Genomic DNA, 19,907 nt, shown 5'->3' on the forward strand with positions numbered 1-19,907 from the left:
CTGCTTTAAAAAAAAAAAGGGGGGGGGGGGTTCTACTGATTGTTAAACACTTGTCAGTGTTAAGATACAATGTCCGTGGGTTATGGAGAGGTAGTGGCTGGTAAGTGTTTACTTTAATACATTAAAGTCCATGACATTAGATTAGTGGTACCAGGTCACATAAACTGTAAAAACAGGACAAAAGCTAAGCATTGCTTTTCAGCACGCATTTGAAACAGGTGCAATATGGGAGCCTACAAGCAGGAGGAAAACTGACTCTTTACATGGGCAGATAGTGATAGGACAAGGGGGAACAGAGAGATTTAGGTTAGATATTAGATGGAAATTCTTCATTCAGAGGGAGTGTGGCAGTGGCACAGCCTGCCCAGAGAAGTTGTGGGTGCCCTGTCTCTGGAGGCATTCAATGCTGTGTTGGATGGGGCATGGGACAGCCTGAGCTGGTGACTGGGAACCAGCCCATGGCAGGGGGTTGGCACTGGATGATCTTTAAGGTCCCTTCCAACATAAGCCGTTCTATGATGATTCTATAACTAAGCTTGCTTTGCTCTTTGTTCAGTCCCTTGCACGAATATAACAATAACACTAACAGGGTTACTTCATACACAGCTTGGCACACACACATTTACATCTCAGAATGCAGGTCATTGCTGGAAAGGATGTGTATGTGGTGTTACAGAACTACTACAGGTGGCAAGGGCAGGGCAAGTAGTTCAAATGCACTACCAGGTGATGCAAAGTCTCTTGAAGCCAGTAAGAACTCCCTCAACTCAAGTGCTGTCAGCTGACTTCAAAGGTTTACAGCCAGCAGGTGGGTGGTGTTTTTTTTTTCTTTTTGACCCACACAACAAAACCTGTTAAAGTTTAAATATTTCACACCCAATTTCATTGCCTTCCTGATGTCTTAAATGATTTGCAAATACCATATATCGATACCCACCAGTGTAATCAAATGTATTTTTATTTGAGTTAGATAAGGCCGTGTCTGGGCTAGCAACTGCCTTTTCTGTATGAATAGAAGACAGATCTAATTGTGCATTCAGACTTAGACATACTAAATCAAATTAGTGAATCACATGATTTTTTTTTCCCATAAATCACAGCAAAGACATTAAAGTTCTTTTTAAGTAAGGAAAAATGAAATATTACATGAAGTTTTTTTTAACAAAGTGTATTCCAGTGAGAAAATATGTCTTAAAATATAAGTACCCCTAATTTAAACTACCTAGTGCAGTAACACAGGACAGACAACACTACAAGTATCCCTGTGTCCAGCAAGAACTTCATATTCACAGTATGATCCAACATTCAGTATTTTTCATAACCAGAAACTAAAATTTGCATTTCTCTAATATCTTCCACCTGAGAATATCAAGGAACTTTAACTTCCCGATAGCCTCCTCCCTTCAGAGGCATCCAGACCAGTTGAACAGATGCAAAAACAGAATTAGAGTGAAATTTCTGCAACTGTTTGACAGGTCAAAAAAGAAGACTATAAGAGAATCAGGCTGTTTTTCTTTTTCTCATGTACAATTCACAGATCTCCATTCCTTCTGTGCTGATCCCAGACCCAAGACACCTTGTGATCTGCTATGTAACGCTCACTTTGTGCGTGCAACATGTTCCCAGTAGCCCCAGAGGACACATAAGCTAGTAAAGCAGATGATGTGAAACACAATAGAGCCTACCAATTATTAGGTTGTGATATGATTGTTTACCAACGTTTCTAAAACAATTTACAAGTTAGACTTCATAATCAAAATTGCTATTTTATTTATATTTTCAACGTGAAATACAATAAAATACAGTCTTGGGCTGACAGACATGCTTCTCTGTTAGATTAGGTAATTGTGTCTTGTACAGATTTGATGCCTTGATTAACACACTTTGATTTTAAATAGATACAAGTCCTATTTTAAACTCTATTTTGAACTTTTCCAGTACTCTGATGCTCTTTGTAAGTAACTCATTAAGAGCAGTATTTATAAAGCACTGAGTGCAGGCTGTTCATAACTAGGGAGTGACAATATACAGCAGAAGACAACAACTAATCAATTTTGATTAATTGAGTGATGAGTTACATAAGCATTTCTTCAAAATTCAAAAGCTAGCTTCCGTGGAGTCATGAATTGCTTCACTACTTCGTCTGTGATCTGCTTCCGTCTCTCTTGATGAGCTGCTATCAAGGGCTGCAATGTTTCTATGAGCACCTTCTTCAGCTCCCCTGTGAGCAATTCCCCACTTGTGTACGCCTGTCAAGAAAGTGTTACTTGCTAAATATGGTGCTAAACAGAAAAAGATGTAGTGATAAGTATTTCTTAAAAAGCCTGGCCATGGCAAATGAAGATTTCTATGTCTTAGAAATGAGCACATGCCATAGAAGATCAGGTGGTATCAGTGAAAACGTACCTTGTAAAAATTTCTAATTGACTTTTAAAGACTGAGGCACCTGGGTAGTTTCATGTATGACTAGCTATATATAATAAAAACTGAATTAGGAAATTACGTAATTATTTGCAGGAAATCAGATATTTTTCTCCTTAACATCTGATTTCAAATAAACAGTCACCCTAAGCTGCTTTTTGCAAAAAGAAGCTCAGATTCCCATACTGTTCTCTCAGTTTGGGTAAAGTATTAGATAGATGTATTTGGAGTAAGCCTTTTACAGCAAAGACACTCAATCTCTGTTTACACTAGCTGTCATACAGAGAGTTGGTAATCTGTGCAATTGCTCTGCTCCTGAAAATATTTAGAGTCTAAACAGCTGAGATTAGCACTGGTCAGAGAACATGGCTGCAGCAGTTCAACTACGATTTGAAATGGCAATAAACACGATAATCTTACTCCCACTCCTCATCAAGCCATTTGTAATAGCAATTCAAGTAAGATACCTTAACGTATTTTCTAATCTGATTCAATAATGGTGAGGGGTGGACAGTTGCACTTGATGACCTTAGAGGTCTTCTCCAATCTCAATGTTTCTATGCTAAGCTGCTGGCTGTGGTCTAGTCTTTGTGCTCTTGGTAGCAAGGACTGTACATACAATATTTCAACCGTTGGAGCATAATGGAAAACTGCTAAGTATGTCATATGTACTCCAGGTTTCCATAAGGAAGGAATTTGCAACAGTTTGCAAAAGGATTACTAGTAACTATCCAACCCTGTCCTTGTGCGGGAAGGAGTAAAAGGTTAGAAAAGAATCTGTAGCTATTGCCTTTCTTGCAGCTGCTCCAGAAGGAGAAAGCTGATAAACCAATATGACCCGGGTACTATTAACTAAATATACTGCCTTCCAAAGAACACACATTGCCTGGTACTGATGATGCTACTAAAATTGGAGGTCTTGTTATAGCCCTCAATGGACAGAAGTCTGCCAGACATTTATATAAACGTAACTCATACAAAACAGGTTTTACCTTCTTTGCGATGAAAAAAAAAAAACAATGAGCAAGCTTTTGAAGCTGTAGAGTATTTAGGTACTTTGCACATAAAGAACAGGTGGAATTCATTATACAGTTAAAAACAACACTGATCCTAAGGTGGCATCACTTAAAAAGATGGGGACTTACTGCTCTATAGTATTGGAGATCCTTATGAAAATACTTAGAAATTAAAAATGTTTATTAAAAAAAAACAAAACCAAAAAAACAACAGGATAGCCTGAGAACTTAGTTCAAGTTCCTTCCTCAAGGAAAGGAATGAATGTTACTATCTTCAACTTGGCTACTTACCTGTTTCAGTTGTTCAAGCTTGTCATCATCTTCGAGGAAGAAAGTCAGGTACATAAAAGACACATCAACATCACAGTTACCTCCATACTTCCTGTGCTCTTCAATAGTGTCTCTGCCTCCTGAGAAGGCATGCTTGTTAATCTGAAACAACATAATGATCTTGTAATTTCTGTTAAATTGTGGATTGCTATATTATAAAGAGAGGTATATCACAGTCCTCCAACTTCTCTGTTAAAGGAGAGCCTGAAGGATGATTTGGGAAACGTTAAGGCAGAGCAAAGAGACTGAAGGAAGAAAGCAAAAGGCAGTCGTGAGTTGTCACCTTCTAAAGACTGTAGAGTATATATGTACTCCACAGCTTACATAGCTAGCCGAAATATGAAACATTCTAACTAATTTCTGTACTGTTAGTTTAGTTGGCAAGGTAAAAGATTACATTTGATAGTCTAGCTAAATTTGCATAATTATCAATTCTGGAAGATGCTTTGCAATTAGATGTGTAGAAAAAAGATGCAGATACATACAAAGAAAACATTAAAATGTTGCTATTGTATACATGAGGAGCACCACTTTCATTTGTTGTAAAGCTTTGTGTGCTTACAGTTTGAAGATCCTTACCTTTGTCTTGATTTGTTTGGGTGTATCATTGAGGAAGACAGAGGAGTTGACATCACTAGCACTCATTTTTGTCTGTGCACCTTGCAGGGCTGGGAAGAAGACTGAGTGCAATAAGGCTGGTTTAGGATATCCAATCCTAGGTGCTACATCTCGGGTCATTCTAAAATAAGGATCCTAGAACAATCACCAATAAAAGCTCAGAATAAAGTTAAAAAACATGGTTTAAAGGCTGATTAGCGATGGCTGGTTCATGCCTTAACAGGTGGTCTCAAGAAAAAAACCTCAAAGTTCCATAACTGATACAGTCCGTCTTGAAGAACAAACAAGCAAAATCCTATTTTTTCATTTCTCTAGTTCCACTGTACGCTCTGATTCTCTTGGTTAACAGGCACATTTACAAGGATTTGGAGATGGATACCACTAAGATGGCAAGATTCCAGAGTGTTTCAACAATGAGCACAAAGGCTGAACTAAATCAGTGATCAAGCTGGTAGTGCTGTGCTGTTGTTGTTCTGTGGCTTTAACCAAATGCAAAGATATTACTATATAATACTGTGGTTGATGAATTAAATAATCTTCCACTGGCTGTTCCTGTGACTAAAACAGCTAAAGATTCAGACAATGCAGAATCTGATTCCTAGAAACAATACTTATTTACACCAATGATGCTACTACTGTCATTTGTAACTGATGTTCCTCAGCTGCTCTTCACAATCACTTGTAGCTGAGGTTCTGCAGCCTTTCTCACAAACTATTTCAATGCTCCCTTATCCCTGGTGTTAGAAGATATTTCCCCAGGGGACAACAAAAATCTCCTGCAATGCAAGTTATGGCTCACTATCTCTTGCCCTAGTTACCATGGAGACGGCTAGAAGTTTCTTTCTAGCCCCCGTGTCAGTACACTTCTGCATAATTAAAGATTTTACTGTCTTTGCTTTCATAGATACCAGCTCACTTTGAAATGGGTTGAGATCAAGACAGATTCAAGACTGGAAAGAACGAGTAACACGTGAATACACGATTTTGAAGCTAAGCCCTCATCTTTGTCAGTACACAGCAGAACGCCCTTTTGTCTCTTCCAGCTTCTGCATGATAAGTGTGCTTGCAGGAATGTTTCACACACACTTTGATATGCCACCATGAAGCTTGAACAGTACATTACACAAACAAATCCAGGAGAACCAAATTAAGAAATACGATTTTCTTACTTGATCAATAGCACATGGGATAAGACACTGAATGTTTTCCTTGCCATTGAAGATCTGTGGAAATGATGAACTGAAGGATGGAGCAGCTTGAATTGCAGGAAAGCTGATCTTTCCTAGAAAACAAGAAGTTTGGAAATGATAGAGAAGTTTGCGAAGACTTTTTTTACTGTTGCCCCTTGTCCTGTTGCTGTACACAACTGCAAAGACCCTAGTCACATCCATTTGAGTCCCACACCTTACATATTTATAAACAGTGATCAGATCCTCTCTGTCTTCTCTTCTCCAACAAGACTGAAACCCGCAATGGCAGTGAAGTAAATGGAAGACAGAACTACCTAGCATTACAATAATAAGGCTTTTGAGCACTCCTTATCTTTCCTTATATATGTATGTGTATTAATAAAAGTTTTTCTGAAGAGAAAAGCTTCTATGTAGTTTTGCAGTAGAAGTTTCTAGAAAGTATACAATTGACTATAGCTAAATAGTTACAAAAGCCAGGAATGGTTCACTATCCTGGTCGTTTCAACTTTTGTGCTTTGTACTTTGTTGTTAGTAATGCTACAACTAGAAATGTCATTGCTAACTGTTTTCTATGCTGAAGAAACTACAATAACATCCTTTTAGAATCAGTCTAGAAACCTGGATTGTGCTGTTCCCATCTGTTTCCTGAGTGGTAGATACCCGTCTCTGAATAGTTACTTAAATAGCACCACAGAAAGTGAAAGCAAGGATCATTTCAAGTAAACCGTATTGTTTCTCACCAATGCAATCACTGTCAGTAAAGCCAAAGATTCCTTTCACTTGATTAAATGTTACATGCTTCTGAACTTTGAGGATGTTCTTGTAGAATCCTGTGCTTGACCTGTGAGAAAGGAAGTGGAAAAATAACATGAGAAGCCAAGAGCAGGAAAGTGCAGACAGGAGTTTTCATTCCAAAAGCTGAGAATGTCACAAAGCTTGCAGGATTAAATCTCTGAAACCACAAGTTTGGTCTTTTTGTGGCTCATTGAGATGATAATTAGAGGATTATTAGAGGACACTAAAAACAATTTTTTCTTGCCTGGAAAATTTTACTGTTTTTTTTTCCCAGAATATTTACTGAAAACAACATTTTTAAAAATCAAATTTAATTATCTAAAACCAGAAATATTTTGATTTGGAAATTGTGCCTCATGGAGTCTGAAGTTTAATGATCTTTATGCCTTTCTGTGAACTGACAACCTGAATGGATCACATCTCCTGTGTTGGCTGGTATCCTTGTGGTTCACCAAAGCAATACTAGCTCAAAGCTAAATTCCCTCTCTGGACTTCCTCTATCACAAAATACAGCAGAAGCTTTTCCAAATGAAATATAGCTTAGCATCTTCTCCCTTTTATTTCTGCTTAAAACCAAAGCAACAGAATTGGCAGGTCTAACTTGCCCTTATTCATTCATGAGGTATATCTGTGTTAACCTAGTTTTAAGGTGGGAAAGTCAGAGGAGTAGGAAAAACTGTCTTACAGGGCCCACATTCTAGGGGCTACAGTTATTCTCTAAAATGAATATCCTCTCATCCGGGTATTTTCAGAAGCTTATCACCTCTAATGGAAGAACAAAGCCCAGAACTTCAGTTCTGAACTCTGCTATAACATTTTTTCCTTTTGAGAAGGCAGCTCCACTAGAAGCTTCTTTCTCTTAAATCTTCCTCAACCTTTACTCAGTTGAAATGCTATTTTTTCATAAAGTATTAAACTAATTGATTGTAACATTTGTGAAATGCTTTTATTTAATGTGGTTTAAGTAGAAATACATCTCAAAGACTTCAACGCCGTCCTAAATCAGCCTGGAGGTTTCGTGGCGGTTTTAGTATTTTTAGCAGCTTTAATATATTTCTTGTAATTTAAGCATTGTGTACACAAGAATTTGTTCATATATTATACAGAAGAATGACAAGAGTATGTATATAAGATGTTGAATAGCGTAAAAATCAACATTTCTATTTTAAGTATTGTAAAACTTTTATTGAAGCTCTCAAATCTAGACATGCTTACTAAAACACTGCTGGCTACTCAAGTTGGAGAGAAACTACAAATACATTTTTGATTTCAGTGGTCTAAATAAATTTCAACTTACCCCAAGTAGTCTAAATTGGAAAAGATAAAGGTTTTATTGACATCAAAACCACATGCAATAATATCTCTTGCATTTTCTTTAGCATATTCGTATGCTTTCTCAGTTGTCATATCCTTCCAAAGGTACTTCTCATCATCAGTTAGCTGTATAATTAAAGGAACATCAAATGCTTCTTGCAGCCACCTAATAAAAGCAGGAAGATTTTATTTCAGAATAAGCAGAAATAAAGACATTTTTGCTAGACAGCTAGAAGTATTTTTATACATTCAAAACAGAAGGATATACAAAGGACTGCACTATATGCAGTTACTTAAGTTTATGTTTAAGTTTATCTTCGTGTCTGGCTGCTTCTGCAGGCACCACCTAACACAACCATGTTGAGTTTCATCACAAACCTGGCTTAAGAGAAGCAAAAGTTTCAGGAACTGCTATGGAGGTACAGGTGCAAGGAAGAAGGCTTCATGGTGATACAGGGTTTACGTTATTTTAGTGATTGTATTGCTTAAGTTCATCAATATTTACCTCAGACAAACAGAACTCATTGTAATGTATCATTTTGGTAGTTCCATGAACAACAGACAACATTTCCTTAGGAAAAAAACAGTTTTGAATAATACAAATGGTAGGAATAGCTTACTTTGTGAATAAAAATGGGATAAGATGACCAACGTGCATTGCCTGTGAGGATGGTCCTCTGCCAGTATAAAGGTAAAAGGGCTTCTTATTTTCATAAGCATGAAGGATTTGGTCCATATCTCTGAAAAAAAAACCCACAACAAAACACAAATAGAAAAAACATGATTCAAAGAATTTATGAAGAAATATCTTCAGCTCAATTCTATTCAAAATTCAAGTGTTTTCAAAACCAAATATATTTATAAATAAAATATAGTTTAAGTGTCTCAGAAATAAAAAGATTTTCTTTGTTTGTATTCTGAATCAAGAAAAGGATTGCCTCCTTCAGGCTCCAGCCAAAATATGAAAAAAAAATCAAAGAATAATTTCCTTCATTTGATAATAATTTCTAAAGCTTCATAAGTCAGAGCTGGTAATAATTTCCTAAACTAAGTACTATGCTGAAATAGCCTGGCTGGAACAGTCCGTGTTGGGGGTTATGCTCTGAACCATGCTCAGACACATATTTGAAAAGTGCTAGCTGCTGTAGGCCAAAAGTCCATGCGTGTTAACAAATAAACCATAGATGACTTGCAGGCTGGTGTTTAAGATTACTCCCTGGGCCTTTTTTTATGTAATAGCATAGATGTATAGATCCACAGGCCACGTGGACCCTTGTTCAAATAAGCAGAGTTTTGCACCGTATGAGCCCTGGGTGTCTTTGCTAGGCCAATTTCTCCATCTGGCCATTAACATCCTGGGTCAAAATGGAACTTGTGCAAAACAAAGATTCCCTCCACATTTCTCCTTCTATTTGGGATTTGTGAAGACATCAAAAATTGATGCAAGTGCCCAGAAAGAACTGTGTGTTTCAAGTGTTGACACGGTAAACCCGGAGTAGTTGCTAATCAAATTACAGTTGGTTTACCTTGGTGTAAATGAACATGGTCTTTTGCTGGTCACAGGTTTCTCCCAGTAATGCTTAGAGAAAGTCTTAATAATTTGACATTTTTGAATTTTAATGAGAAAATCTCACCTGTGAGAAAAAAAGATTCCTCTACGTAGAAATCGGTGAGGTTTTTGCCCAGTAGCTCTTTCTATTCGATTGATCAGATCTGTATCAATTTTAGTGCTGCCAAACCGAACTAAAATAAAAACATTAAAAAAAGAAATACAAAATTAGCATAGCTAAAACAGATCTTCCATTAATCTATGCAGCCTAAATTAAAAAGAATATCTTCTGAACATCTCAGATAAAATGTAAAATGGCTGCATTTTCCTGATTTTTCCCTGGAGTCCCAACAGTAATCCCTGACATTAACTCTGCTAGTAGGCCAAGTCTAACTACTACATCCCCGTTTTAATCCATTCATGATTGATTATAACAGTAGTTTTCTTGCAGCAGAAGTATTGTTATTCAGAGAAACATAATTATATCAATAAACTGGCCTCTGAATATCAGAGGATAAAAATGGCTGCAAGGCTCTGAATGTTCCTTTCTTGATGTTTAAATTTTCAGCCCTCAAATCACATTTTCCACTTTTCAACCCCAAATGCTCTTCTCCATACTTTATTCCTCATTTGTATCAATGTGATTATGGACACTGCTCCCCTCAAGAGGCTCGAAAAGGTAATGCATAATTCTCTTCATTGCAATCAAGTAAGACTTGTTACTAGGTGGTTTAGGAAATCAGCTGATGAAAATAAAACATTTTCAGATGAAGTCATTTCATTTAAGAAAGGTTTTATCAAACTGAAGTAGCAGCAATTTTTCCCATTTGCAGATGAAACTGGGGAAATATCTCATTTCTTCAGTAAAGCTCCGATACTCCAATCTTAATCCTTTGACACTAAGGAGCACATTTATTCTTCATGATTTTGACCTGCTCAGAGAAATCTAGAGAAGCAGCTAACCTTTGCTACTATTCTACTCTATTGAGCATTAGAATATCTTGCAGTATTATTGTGATTGACAAACTATTCAAGGGAACAAAATAGATATAAAAGTACACTTTATAGGTACTTAATACCTATATCCATCTACTAAAAAAATAAAACTTCCTGTTGGGATACAGTAATTAACTAAAATGTGCTTTCAAAGACTGCAACTTCCTACTACAGCACTACTACTCCACTTCAATCCATATGTTTTCTGAGCATTATCACATCTGCTTGTCCTAAGCAGTTCTTAATTACTGAATTATTTTATTCCTAGCAAATAAAATGCATTAAAAATGCCAAAATAATCACAACTTGGATGAATGCTAATTAGAGACCAAATGAACATGAAAATTTTTGACTCAGCAGAACAGACAAGAGGCTACCCTTACAGAAAGAGATGTTATGGAGTCTCCTTTCTTAGAGATCTTCAAAAGCCATGTGGTGTTGTGATTCTGGGCACCCAGCTCTGGGTGTCCCTTTTTGAGCAGTGGGGCTGGACTAGATGAGATAGACCCAGAGGTCCCTGCCAACCTCCACATTTCTGTGGTTCTGTGATACAGAAATCATGAGAATACTGCCACTAACTGGGGCTAGCCACTTTAGAAATATTTGTGTAGTGTCAGGGAAAGTGATTAAAAGCTCTCTGGAAATGCCTAAGTAACTGTATTAAACATTCAGAGTCTGTATGACTCCCTTTTCTTTGTCTGTCTTCATCTTCCTTGCTAAGGAAACTGTCTAATTTTTGCCTGTTTCCTCTAATGAGGATATTTAACACCTTTTTAGATCCTCTGTCCAGAGAGAATCTGTATTCCTAAACAGTTTCTGACAAGGACACAGTCCCCGCTCCCTGACAAGCTTTTAACAAATTCCTAGCGTGCTTTTGATCTTTAGTATTCTAGCTTCTGTGAAAAGACAGCTTTACTCTTGCTGTACATAAGAAATCCTGAGTGCTGCCATTTTGAAAAGTATATTTGCATTTGCCGAAAACATATTGTGTACTTCTTCCTCTTTGCCATTGCCAGGTTCTACATGCATGCAGAAAACTAATAATCTACTATTCGTTATTACAGTAACTTTTCTGACCAGGCTAGTCTTGATAATCTCTGAACAGCTAAGGAAACTCGGAGAGGTGCCTGTGGAATGGAAGAAAGCAAATGCCACTCCCACTTTGAAGAAGGACAAGAAGTAACTGCAGTACTAGAGGCCAGTCAGCCACATCACAATCTCTGGGCATGCGATGAAGCAAATAATCATTCAAATGTTATTAAAGGCATGAAGGTGACTGGGAGAAGTCAGTACGGATTTTTGAATGGGAATGTAATTCCAACTTAATAGCCTTCTATGATGATATGATTAGCCTAGTAGAAGAGGTGAGAACAATGGATATTGTTTATCTCAACTTTAGTATTTATACCACCACCCACTTGATGAAGTCCCACAGTTGATGAAGTCTGGACTAGACAAGCAGACAGTGAAGTGAACTGTAAACTGTCAGAACTGTCAGGCTCAAACAATTGTGAACAGCAGTATGAAATCCAGGTGGAGCCCACTTGTAAATCCTCTTGCCCAAGGGCTTAATACTGGGGCCGATAATGTTTAACATCTTCATTGATGATGTGGATGAGGAGACAGACTGCACTCCAAGGAAGTTTGTGGATGATACACTACTGTGAGGAACAGCTGATGAACCAGAAAACTCCACGGCCAATCAGAAGGATCTCAGGAGGACAAAGAAATGGGCCAAGAAGAATCCCATGAAGTTTAACGAAAAGAGATGCAAAGTCTAGACGATCTCCAGAGACCCTTAAACATTTTATATCACGCACAATATTGAGCTCACTCAAATATCAGCTTCTTAATATACAGAGCTCCTTCTCACTCACTCTCTGCTCAAAACACACAGAAAACTATACACATTTTCTAGGGATGCTTACCTCTAACACTCGGCTAACAGAATCTTTATTCCCAGAACATCTGTTCTGGTGCATAAACATGCACCCTTACGTGCACATCCAGGAAAACCATTTGAGAATAACGCTCCTTTCAATTACACCATGCTTTTAGCTTATTCATTTCTTCTATGTTTGAAGAAAAACAAACATACTGACAACTTTATAGAGTACCAAAAGTACATAAATAGTATATAAATAGATCGTAGATGACACAAATATTTCCTTTATTTTAAGAGCTGTTATACCAAGGTCTAGGGTAATATTCTAATTATTATTTTTAAAAGGATGAGGAATAAATTTATAGATAGCAAGTAGTAACTGTTTCATTTCCCTGAGTGGCTACCTTTCTTCTATGAAAAATTTTCAATGCATAACTTAGAATCTAAGTTAAATGACTCATCTACCAAATTTGCCAGTCTGTTAGCAATGTGAATAGTGAAGAACTAGCCTAACTCCATTACAGAGTAGGTCAGAAGGACATGCATACCTACACAGAAACATACACAAACAGTTACTGCAAAAAAGGACACTGCTGTCAGGTAAAAAAAAAGAGTATTATTTTAGATAACTCATTGACAGTGAAGTCATGCTAGTCATTTTCAAAGACTCTGAGATTGTGCCAACAACAGCAGAAAAATGGGAAGAGAAGAATACAAGACTTAGAGCTTCCTCCAAGAAAACAAAAAAAGTCTTCTCCATATCTCCTACACAAGTAATGAGATGAGCGAACTGGTCAATTTCTAGATTCTAACAATTATCTTTCTTCCTTCTCCCCTCCTGACGTGTATTTTTCTCTGCACGTTTCTTCCTTTCCAGCTTTTCCTTTCTTCTATGGCCTTCTGCAGACTAAACCAATATACACATACATCTGATATGATCTTTCAATAAAATCACACTGAGTTAAAAGAATGCTGCAGCTGAGCTCCCAAATGCAAATATATGATTGCTGACACATGAGGGTGTATGCCCTCTTGTCTGCTTAATAAATAGCTTGTTTCTTACATCAGCAATGTACAACTGTTACAGAATTTTCACTGAGGTACTAAATATAGTTTGAAGATTGACAACTATTTCATTTAAAAGAAGGCAAAATTAGTTAAAATTAATGAAGAAGTTTTCTTGCCTAATTCAATGTTATGAACTCAAGCTTTAAAAATAAACTGTAAAACAAATAAACTAAGACCACGTTTCTTAAATTGCAGAGCTTTGCAAGTTTTGTAACATCTCTAAAATATTTTCCATTACTGTATGGGAACCATTAGGTCATGGCCTGAACCAGTGATTAAGCACCTGGTGAAGGAGTGTGGCCAGCCTTGGGAGCACAGGTGCAAGCAATTCACCTGTGAGAATGGAAGGAGTAGACCCTGGGTCCCCTCCCAACCTCATTTAAGAGCTGGCAGGCAAAGGAGGAAGTATCTCTACTTGGAGATTGTCTTCTTTGGCAGTTTTCCAGGGAGCCCTTATCCTTGGAAAGAGGTAAGCTACTCCTTTTTTTTTTAATACTGAATTGTGACTAGTACCTTTCTTAGGTGATCTGAAACTGGTCAGTGGCAGCTATATCCTCTGCCTAATACAATACAATTACCATTTACGTTTTCTGTGTATAAGCTGCATCTTTTCCATTCCAGCCAGCACTTGGCTATTTGACAGTGTGTCTTGTGAAGGTACCATGGTAATAATACCTTTAGCGATTTCTACATTAGCTTTGGATCATCCCTGCCCTCCCTAATACAGAAGTCAAGTCAGATATAGAAAAATTCTACAACCTGGCCAGAATGCTCTAGGCTCTATCTGCTCTGCATCACAAACACTGATGATAAACATACCCATTCACAATATCTTCATTAACATAGCTTCTAATAACAGTTCTTATGCTAAAAACAAACTGAATAAAACTTATTTCTGACTGAAACACGTTTAAGTCTTCCATGGGAAATCCCTGCCTTGAATGCTTACAACTCCTACAGTAAATTCTTTAGATGTGAATGCTAATATTAGACGTAAATTAAATGTTACTCAATTATGTTGATCAGGATTTGTGATCCTTTGCTGTTTTTGTGGTCACTGCAATCACTTCACATGAAAACTCTTAGTATTAGCGAAGAGTTGTACCTATGAGTTTGTCATAATCCACGCCTTTAGCATTTGATGTCTGCACGTTCCAGGGGTCCACAAGATCTTCATCCTCTTCTTTAGTTGTACCATTGTTTATTAATACATGATCTTTTGGAGGTAGGCCTGCCTGATAATCTTGTCCTGTTGCTGTTTTATATGACAGCTTTAATGACAACAGCATCCTCACTGCTGCATCTATTTCATCCTGAATAAAGAAAAAACAGCTGTTTGATTTGACACAATTGAGATAGACAATTGTCTGAATGTCTCAATCCTTCAAAATCTTTACCCATGCTTTGACTTGAAATGCATTATTCATGAGCTCTAAGCTTTTATTTTTTGCAGCATCACTACCAAAGGTAACATTAAAGCAAATAGCAAGCGACAGTTTCCTAACCAGAAGAATTAGCTCCTCATCACTGGCAAGGTATTTAAAGCATCTGCCCCACTCGTGCATGAGGAGGAAAAGAAATGCTTGCCTGTTTTTCTAGAGTTTTAACAAGACTAACATTTTAAGCACACAGAGAGATGCACAGATATAACATAAAATATTACCTAATTTACTTTACAATGTTCTTTTAGTGGCTTGACTTATTGTTAACGAATGAGTTATGTTTCATTTACAGACTTGAAGACAAACAAGAAGATTAAGGTGTTTATAAATTCCATTGTTATGACCTTTTCAATACAAAGCTAATGTAAGCATGCAAGCAATAAATACGCTGAGGTTTTATACAATGCCCAGTTTTCAAGGCTTACTCTTACACGTAATCCACAAAGAAAGAACATATTAAAACTGGACTCTGCAAACATAGCGATGACAGCACAGGGAGCTGGAAATCAATGGCAAAATACTAAATCACTTCAGGAAGATCAAGCAGGGATGGCTACAGGAGGACTTATTTGCTAATCTGTACAATAATGTATGGAGAAAGATATATATTTTTTTTAAACAGAGAACCTAAAACCAGGGCAGAAGGAAGATGATATCAACTTCACTTGAAAATTAAGTATCTTGGATCACAGCACAGCAACTGGTGGAATCAGACTTCTAAGTCTACAGCGCTCTGCTCTTACTTCAGGAATAACTGCTTTGCTCTTATTAATAACTGTTTTGTTTGCAGTATGACCACAAAGGGGACATATGTATTTTTAAACAAATAATTTTTCTTAATGCAGTATAAATAAGATCTCAGAACAATCATATTCTTCAGTACTCTTAAAGACCTGAAAAATGAGTGGTTCAGCACGTGGAATGGAAATACCTTTGGTGCCTTTCCTGCTTTCAGTGCTCTGACTTTCTCTCCTTGTTCAGTTACTTTCTCAAACAGCTGAAGCGGACTCAGGGATTTCAAATCACAGTTTGGGCTATCAGCCATTTTGCTGGACTGTAAATGATGTCTTTATTTGCAATTCAATTAAATCCAAAGAATTCCAGTTTTTTGGCTTGGATATTCCGAACAGCAGTAGCAAAACCAGAGCTGTAGGGTAAAAAACAGTGTTTTATTTTTCCATGTTTACCTTGAAGATTAGGTACACTACTACGCTAACCACGTATCTAATTCTATTGATAACAGATTGATTAAATGTAAAGACTTCAACATAGTGAGCTTCAAAGAGAAGTTAACTGATTCATCACTAGTTAATGTATTTGTACTATTTGGTACCTTGTCAAACTTTATCCCATGAAAGTTGAATTTTTCAAGAGATTTTTTGTGACTATTATATGGAATTTTGTCTTAATATATGCAATATAGTCTTTCAACTCACAGACAGATATAAAAGAGAAAGGTCTGGTCTTCTATACTGCTCTCTTCCAGAGGTTACAGAAACACACAGATGATCAGTGAGAAACGCTGCTCTCTATGGAAGAATCAGTCCACAGGTATTCAATAATCTGAAGTGGAATGAACTACTTGTTTTGCAGCAGTACATAGGCTGACCAACACTGGGAGATAGCTGAAGTCTGAGAATAACGATCCAGCAGTCTTCCCTATGTCCAACATGCACCTTGATCACAGAAGCTTACTAGCATAGTGTCCCTGTTTCTGCAATTGGGCTTCTCTCCCAGGCTAACACATGTAATATTGCATATATTAACAATAACATACTTTAAAAGTTTCTTAGTGCTCTAATTTTGTTAAAATTATTAACAGCAACCAAGACTCTGGAAAACTACAGCTGCATGGTTTACAGTATACCAACACAGAAAGTGCAGAAAGTTAAATTATGTTGTTAAACTGTTAAGCAAGTTTTTATTACCAAATACATTTAAATTGGGAAGGCTATTTTCACTCTACGTGAGAAGTGTTTTGATCTTTGTCTCTCCAGTTATAATCTGAAATATGTTACAAGTAGGCTCTCTTGTAAATTCATTTTAATGAATACATTGTCTACCTCTTAGTAATTTACAACAGTGGAAACTCCTGCAATATGGACTATGCTGAATTAACTCCACTTTGCTATATATGCCTCCAATAACTGTGGCATGGCAATCCATGCTCCCCCAGTAATTTCTTCCTCTAACTTATTCCATATTATTTGATAAATTTTCTTTCAGTACTGTGATATAAAAAAAATAGACTTCTACTTCTTCCATCTAAGAAATTTGGCAATGCTATCATCAGCCTGCCATGAGTGGAGGGGGGAAAAAAAAAACAACCATTTCAACTACAGAGGCAGAACTCCTTATTTTAAGAAATTCTTATTTTAATAAATTGTTCGTGCTTAGCAGCTTTTTGCAAAGAATGATGAGGTCTTTAGAAGTACATAAGTGCTTAGCCATTTATTTTAGTAAAAATCAAAGCATCATCCTGTTGAAATATTTACAACTGTAAGCAGACAAACGTTAACAGGATATGGTAAGAGTTTTAAAGTCAGTATGATTCTGATTTTTGTCATATTTACGTTCAAGAAAATCAGTGTTAAAAGAGGGTAAGGAAGACACCATCTATGTAAACAACAGCTGCACTTACAAGGTTATCTCGATAAAACCTAAGGCTAATAAAGTGACATAGTGGTGCAGATCCTAATGACAAAAGTGTACTGAGGGAAAAGTAAATTTTCTATGGAAAATATAATTGCAACTTGGCCAGGGTGGCAAAATGCTGCATCACAGTTGCACGTGGTTGCTGATGCAATCACCCAAGCTGTTGCATGTTTTTTTCCCTTGAGGAAAGTGATGTCATCTTTAGTCATGAACTGATTCCTATTTGACCTGGATCATTGTCAGATTGGACAGTAGCAACTGTAGTGCTGAAGAAGTAAATTAATGAATTTAACTGAGTTGAAAATAAGCATGCTGGGAAAACGATTCACTAAAGGCGTTTACTGTCATGCCATGGCCATATTTTCTTCCATGAAGGAAGAAATCTGTGCCATGTACAATCCTGCTGGCTTTCAACAAACTCTCTTTGAATACCCATAATCCTTTGAAAGTTCAGAAACAGGTCCAGAAAGTCTCTTCCTTACTAACAAAGAAAAAGCCCTTTCAAATATTTATCTGCTTACTCATTAATGATTTCATAAGAAACAGAGTTGTAGGTCTTGTGCATTTGTGGAGATGATTGTCACCTCTGATCAGCTTTAAAAGAGCAGAGCGTTGTTTGTTGTCTTGTTTTCAAAAGGCAGATATATGTTCAGATCAAACAACTCTAGAATTCAGAAGAGCGTCTCAGTATGTTAATGACCCACCACTAAGCAGGCAGCAAGAACAGACTGAGTTTACAAGGTATATATTTAACTGAAAAAACTATAAAAGCTGTTTACAATAAAATGTGACATGTATTTGTTTGCTTTTCCCAGAATTAAAAATGGGGAAAAAAAGCATATAACAGCTAATTCAGCTGCTGAGCACAATTTGAAAGCATTCCTTCACAAAACAATCAGTCTGATCACAACCTTGGATATATTTATATAGCATATTTAAACTGCCACTGTAAAAAAGCCTTCACCTGCCTAGAAAACTTCTGTTTTTAATTTATCAAGTCCTCTACATCTATCATTAACTAAACATATCTTTCATTAAGGCTTTGTTTGTCAGACAGCTGTAATATTCCCAGATTTCTGCTCTGAAAAGACTGAGAAGTGTAGGCATTACTTGCTAGTTTAGTCTATTAATGCTGACACCATACTTACGTTACAGAATGGAGTAAAATAAGTGACTAATAATGTATTATGTGTGATCCTTAGATTCTTAATTTAGATCCCTTCAAGTTTGATCATGTGCAGTTTGACAGTGTCATTTTAAAGAGGTAGTATAATGGATATTAAGTAATTAACTGACATAGGCCTACAATTTACTTACCTTCTTTTCTTTGAATACTACTGTTTTCGTCTTTTTCATGAGCACGAGATGTTTAACTGGAAAAGAAAGAATATAAATTCATATTAGAAAACAATGAAAGCTGACACACAATCTTTCTGTAGGAAATCTGTCGTTTTCAAATTTTACAAAATAGAAAAACATGAACAAGACTTATTCTTTGGTGTAGAGCAATTTGTGGCTTACTATTTTACCTTAACTCTTTAATGTACCTACTGATGGATTGCCTCCTTTCAGAAAGGCTGAACTATCATGGCTGAGACTGAGCGTACAAACTGAAGAGTTATAAAACAGAAAGACTCCTTAATAAGCTGGGAATAAGTGGAATAAAAATTCCCATGTGAAGGTGCATTTTTGCTAAGGAGTAGAAGAAGCCATTAATTAATGCAATAAAAGATAAGGGTATTTGGATTAGAAGATGGAAAAGAAATTGAATGCTACTGAAAACTTATCTCCAGTTATCTCAGCATTGTCCTTTGCTGGTGGAACTCAAGCCAGCAATTCAGTGATATGGAAGATGGGTCTTTACCAGATTTTGAAATACATAAATGCAATTGTGACCTTTTTTAAAGAGAAATATTTTAGCAAAATGCATATTACATAAGGAAAGCTGTCAGGCCCAAGGCATCAAACACTTTACACAAACGTATTTGAAGAAAAAAATTCATACATGGGAACTTAAGAAAGGACTGATTAGGTGAGTTTAGAAACCAAAAAATGAAAAGTGAAATTAAAGCACTCAGCATGGACACAGGCATCATGTGAAATGTGCCTCGGGAAGCACTCCAACCAGGCTGTGTTTATGGAACTACCATCCCAGTCATAACGATCATCAGTTTATGCGTGAAAATATGGTGGAGGTGCGCAAGATGATTCCCCGAGATGACAGTGCAACAGCCTAGCTCGTCAACGTCTCGCTCCATCTGAGCTCCCACTCATCTCCCAGCCACCAAAACCGACCCATCCGCCGCTTCCCAGGAAAGGGCCGCCCTGCGGAGACCCCGCAGCAGCGCTGCCCGCCGCACCGCTCGCCCAGAGGAGGCGAATCCCGGCCCGGTACCCGCTGGGCGGCCCCTCCGCTGCCCCTTGGCCGTGATCTCTTCGGGGGGTCTCTCCGCGCCCAGCTCCACGCGCCCCTCTCCTCACCCTCTCAGCGCTTCGCTGTCACAGCCATTGCATCACCGCGCCCGGAGCGCTGCGCTCTGCTCCGGGTGGGGAACGCGCGTTGCGCGGAACCATCGTTCCGCACCTCCAGTTCTTCCCGTACAAGAAGAATTCGCCCTGCGTCCCCGC

The 19,907-nt window shown here is 37.4% G+C and overlaps 1 protein-coding gene and 2 long non-coding RNA genes across 4 annotated transcripts; 2 read left to right on the top strand and 1 right to left on the bottom strand.

Moving 5' to 3' along the window:
• WARS (tryptophanyl-tRNA synthetase) lies at positions 1,747-19,885 on the bottom strand. 2 transcript variants are annotated; one of them, XM_021401034.1, is made up of 12 exons: positions 19,761-19,885; positions 18,597-18,652; positions 15,556-15,771; positions 14,288-14,495; positions 9,319-9,427; positions 8,305-8,424; positions 7,668-7,850; positions 6,316-6,416; positions 5,555-5,667; positions 4,347-4,520; positions 3,729-3,869; positions 1,747-2,249 (listed from the first exon to the last, which is right to left on the bottom strand). In XM_021401034.1, the coding sequence occupies exons 3-12, from the start codon at positions 15,667-15,669 to the stop codon at positions 2,091-2,093; spliced, it is 1,422 nt and encodes a 473-aa protein (XP_021256709.1). In that variant the 5' UTR covers positions 15,670-15,771; positions 18,597-18,652; positions 19,761-19,885; the 3' UTR covers positions 1,747-2,090. The 2 variants fall into 2 exon arrangements, with proteins under 2 accessions (XP_021256709.1, XP_021256710.1); XM_021401035.1 differs by lacking the exon at positions 19,761-19,885 and adding an exon at positions 19,675-19,693.
• LOC110400810 lies at positions 4,527-5,419 on the top strand. Its single transcript, XR_002440092.1, has 2 exons — positions 4,527-4,836; positions 5,290-5,419. It is a non-coding gene; the product is annotated as an uncharacterized LOC110400810 (long non-coding RNA).
• Positions 9,440-19,666, top strand: LOC110400809. The gene is made up of 3 exons (XR_002440091.1): positions 9,440-13,651; positions 16,111-16,175; positions 18,852-19,666. It is a non-coding gene; the product is annotated as an uncharacterized LOC110400809 (long non-coding RNA).

This window comes from Numida meleagris, chromosome 6 (assembly GCF_002078875.1).
Source record: "Numida meleagris isolate 19003 breed g44 Domestic line chromosome 6, NumMel1.0, whole genome shotgun sequence".
Taxonomy (NCBI): Eukaryota; Metazoa; Chordata; class Aves; order Galliformes; family Numididae; genus Numida; species Numida meleagris.